Raw genomic sequence first — 3,750 nt, 5'->3', positions numbered from 1 at the left:
TTGCATCCCACTCAGTCCAAGTATTCCAGAAAATTCGAGACGAAAAGTTTTTGGGCAGGTTTCCGGAAAACTAAGAACTGTTGAATTTTTGAAACGCCAACCTTTCAACCAAAAATTCCGAACAAACGAAAATTCTGAGGACAATGACAAACGGAACAGAACATTTTGCAAGGAAAAATGTTTGGTACGCGAGATTTCCCTTTTTCTGTTTGTTCTTAAATTTTTGAATAACCTAAAGAAAGAATGGTGTGACGGCACAAGGTTTGGGTTACAGCATATATTAGAAGCAATATTGTGCTAATTTATTTCACTCCTCATGCACTGTATGAAGCAGTTGTGTAGTCAGATCAAGTGTTTGGGGCACCAGTACTGCCACTTTAAAGCTCAAATCCCAAACTGACCACTGTTACTGGCTGCAGTGTTCTGAGTGCTACAGTACGTTAGTTCACCAAGAGATTTCTTCTCTCACGAAAATTTGCAATGTTCTGCATGACAGGAATCACACCTTTATAGGTAGATTCTGATGACTGTGAAATCAAACAGCAAGTTCGAACACTATCCCAATAAATAGGTTAAGCAACCTTTACTAGACCCCTCTCCATCCTCCATTGCTGTTGGAAATCTTATTCTACGCTGATTGGCTTAGCATTGTTTTGACGCATAAAATGACAATTACAGTTGAACACGATTTCTTGGTCGCATAACAATGTAAATCTGTGAATTGTCGGCGTATACATCATTGAATTTAAGCCGTGAGCCATAATTACATCTTCGAAAGGAGAAATGTATAGAGAAAAGTAATCCCTGTCCTAAACCAGTGCCTTGAGGGACTCCACGTGACAAACGTGTAGTGTGCAAAGAAAACTTGTCCAAGACTATGCGTTGACGACGGTCGACACAATGACTGTGAAATTGAAGTGAAAGTTCAACCACTGTCCAATGAAAGGTTATTCTACCTAGCTATTCTAGACACTTCGCCATCCGCCATTGCTGTTGGAAAACTAACTCCGCGCTGATTGGCTTAGACTTGTTTTGGCGAAAAAAATAATGAATCGATAAATAACCTGTAGGCTGTCAGTCAGTCTGACCGGTGACCAGGAGTGATCGGATCCTGCCATTGTTAAGTTCCAGAAAATAGTTGTTTTCTTACCATCCTTGAAAATTCAAAGGGTGCGCTTCCCAGGCCCCGCCTTAGCGCTGAAAATAGAGATCACAGGATATTATGGAAAGATGAGAAGAATACTTCCTTTATTTGGTGTGCGTAGTCGTCTTTAATTCCCACTTCACCGCTCGCGCACTACGGTGTAAAAGCTAGCAGTCATCCAAAGAGAACCATGAGCAGATAATCGGGACGGGATGTTCAACGTACGGCGATATCATTGCAGGCGCGGCAAAAATAACTAGAACAAGAGGAGATACCGAGTGAATTCAAGAACCACTAGCTTTGCTTGATTGGCCAGGTTCTGACCAATCGTCAAAAAGGAACCTGTTTTAGGCTCGAGAAAGCAACAATTATCCTGCGAACAATTTTTATTTATAGTGGAAGCGACGCGCGTGACTTAATTGTCGCAATATCTATCATCCTGTAAGTTCTTCAGCGATAAGTTTACAAGATGATTCCTGTTTATTCCGTCACACCGCGATCTTGCTCTCGCACCTATTGTGTTTTCGCGGCCCTTTATTTACCCTGTCCCTCCCCCTTTAAAAGCCTGTCAAGCAGGTAGGTACATGAACTCCACTGGGGAAACCTAGAAGCCAAGGAGGTCTATTGCAGTGAGGAACAAACAGATATACTTGCAATCGAAAGAAGAGACTCCTCGGCGTCTCTATATTGTAAATACTTTGAAATACTATAGAATAAAGCTTTTCCTAGCAATGCAAAACAGCTTTGAATCCTAAAAGGAAGTGGGTGTAATTAAATACAACCGACTCGTTCTGTGGTTCTTTTAATTGTCATGTTTTAATTATTTTATCTGCCCCGGGCAACCTAAACTTTATACATTCATCAACTGTATGACTGTATCAAAACTGCGACGATATTCGTCAGTATAACTCATCCAAATTATCATTTAGCCTTCTATATTGATACTGATTGCTTGCCTTGAAGGATAAACAAGAATTTATGTTTTCATAGATCACCTAATAACCATTTGCAGGGACCTAAACGCCTTCACACGTACAGTGTATACATTCTGCCAAATGGATTTTGTTTACAAATAATGTAAATTCTCTAATTTCTCCATCATTTTCAGTCGTGATCGAGAAATTTGTCGCTTATTACTTAAACTTCTGCTTGCAACACTGAACCTCCTTGTAGTAACCACTGATAAATTTAATAGCATATCTCAACTTATTTTTTTTTGTTTTTAGGAAGTGCTGGTTTCCTGAGTTACATCGATATCAAAGCATAAAGAAAAACAGTCGGCTGTAAACAAGACTGGTCAGAATAGTTATTGATTGGACTGTCATTTAATTGTATTCAACAAAAAGATAGGCTTGAACAGCACTAAAGGCCCGCATGACGTTGCAAAATGAATTTTTCTTACACAATTAACATACAAACACCGAAAACCGGCGAAAACAGAAGGGGATAAGTTGAACGAACTAAACTCAAGCCAATGCAGTCGTACTTGTGGAAAACTACCAAAAAATGGCAAAGACGTTTCGACTTCTTCTCGGGACGAAAGGAATACTCTGTCGAACTTGTTCGTCTAAAGAGATGGTGGGGAGAAAAATTTTGCATATTTACAAATGGTTTGGAAATTGACTACATAACATTCAAACGTTTAAACGGCTTGGCTGTTTGTCATCCGAGCGAGCAGTACTCTTGGGAGTTCGATGGGCGTTCTTTTCTTCTTATGATTGTACCAGGGACTTGTTCTGTGGTGGAATATCATCTGTTTATCGACGGTTTTCAAGTGAATACAGATGACACTCCAAGCACAATATGGAGACGTCGAGGATGGGTTCTCATTTGTCACGGTGTCATGGAGGTTTTAATCGGAGTTACACTGGAAGCTATACGCTACATCGAGGACCTGGTGCCTTGCTTTCTACTTTGGGAACTTTTAGGTCGCGTTCTGTTAATCTTTGGCTTGTTAAAGATTGTGGAAGGATTGATTTCACCCGCGGCGATACACAACTATCGTTTTGGCCCAGTTTACACAGTGTAATAAAACTTTAAACCGCAGATTTCTATTAGCATTCAATACATTTTAAAGGTTATTGCCGAATTTCGTGGTGGAAAGGACATGATATGGTCCAAACCGACGGCCTGTTGGCGTGAAAAGATAACGGGCACAGTACCACCGTTTGCGTGCAAATTGTAAAATATATTGTTATGAAAAATATAGTTATAAATATTTTCAACGTTGTTTGTAGTTTTTGTTACCCGGCTGTAGACATAAAACGAGGGAAAACACCAAATTTTAAATAAAAATATAATATTTTCAGCACGCTGCTTTTTGTGAGATTTTGCAGAATCTAGATATCCGTGCTGTTCTATTATATTTAATCGACGCTCAATTTCTCGCCACTATTTAAGGTTTCAATTGTACCTGCAGCAAAACAGGCTCCGTTTGTTTTCATATTCAAATGAAACTTGTAACAAAGCCAAATATCTGGGGATAGAAGCCGCTTGCAAAGCAAATAAATATAAACGTTTTTGTTATAATAAGTATATATCTTCCATCGTGATGGTATTTCTTGATTACTTAATTAATATCCTTTTTTCCCGTGCCTGTTTTAAAG

At 39.3% G+C, this 3,750-nt stretch overlaps 1 protein-coding gene across 1 annotated transcript; it reads left to right on the top strand.

Moving 5' to 3' along the window:
* The first annotated feature begins 2,433 nt into the window (after nt 1-2,433).
* On the top strand, nt 2,434-3,744 carry LOC140941234 (uncharacterized). The gene has a single exon (XM_073390212.1). It carries the CDS (start codon nt 2,619-2,621, stop codon nt 3,171-3,173), a length of 555 nt encoding a protein of 184 aa, XP_073246313.1. The 5' UTR covers nt 2,434-2,618; the 3' UTR covers nt 3,174-3,744.
* The last annotated feature ends 6 nt before the right edge of the window (nt 3,745-3,750 follow it).

This window comes from Porites lutea, chromosome 6 (assembly GCF_958299795.1).
Source record: "Porites lutea chromosome 6, jaPorLute2.1, whole genome shotgun sequence".
NCBI classification, from domain to species: Eukaryota; Metazoa; Cnidaria; class Anthozoa; order Scleractinia; family Poritidae; genus Porites; species Porites lutea.
This window is presented reverse-complemented; position numbering and strand designations above follow the sequence as displayed.

What these genes read in the sequence shown, in the direction of transcription:
- LOC140941234 (XM_073390212.1), top strand. Translation starts at nt 2,619, where the DNA reads ATGCAGTCGTACTTGTGGAAAACTACCAAAAAATGGCAAAGACGTTTC.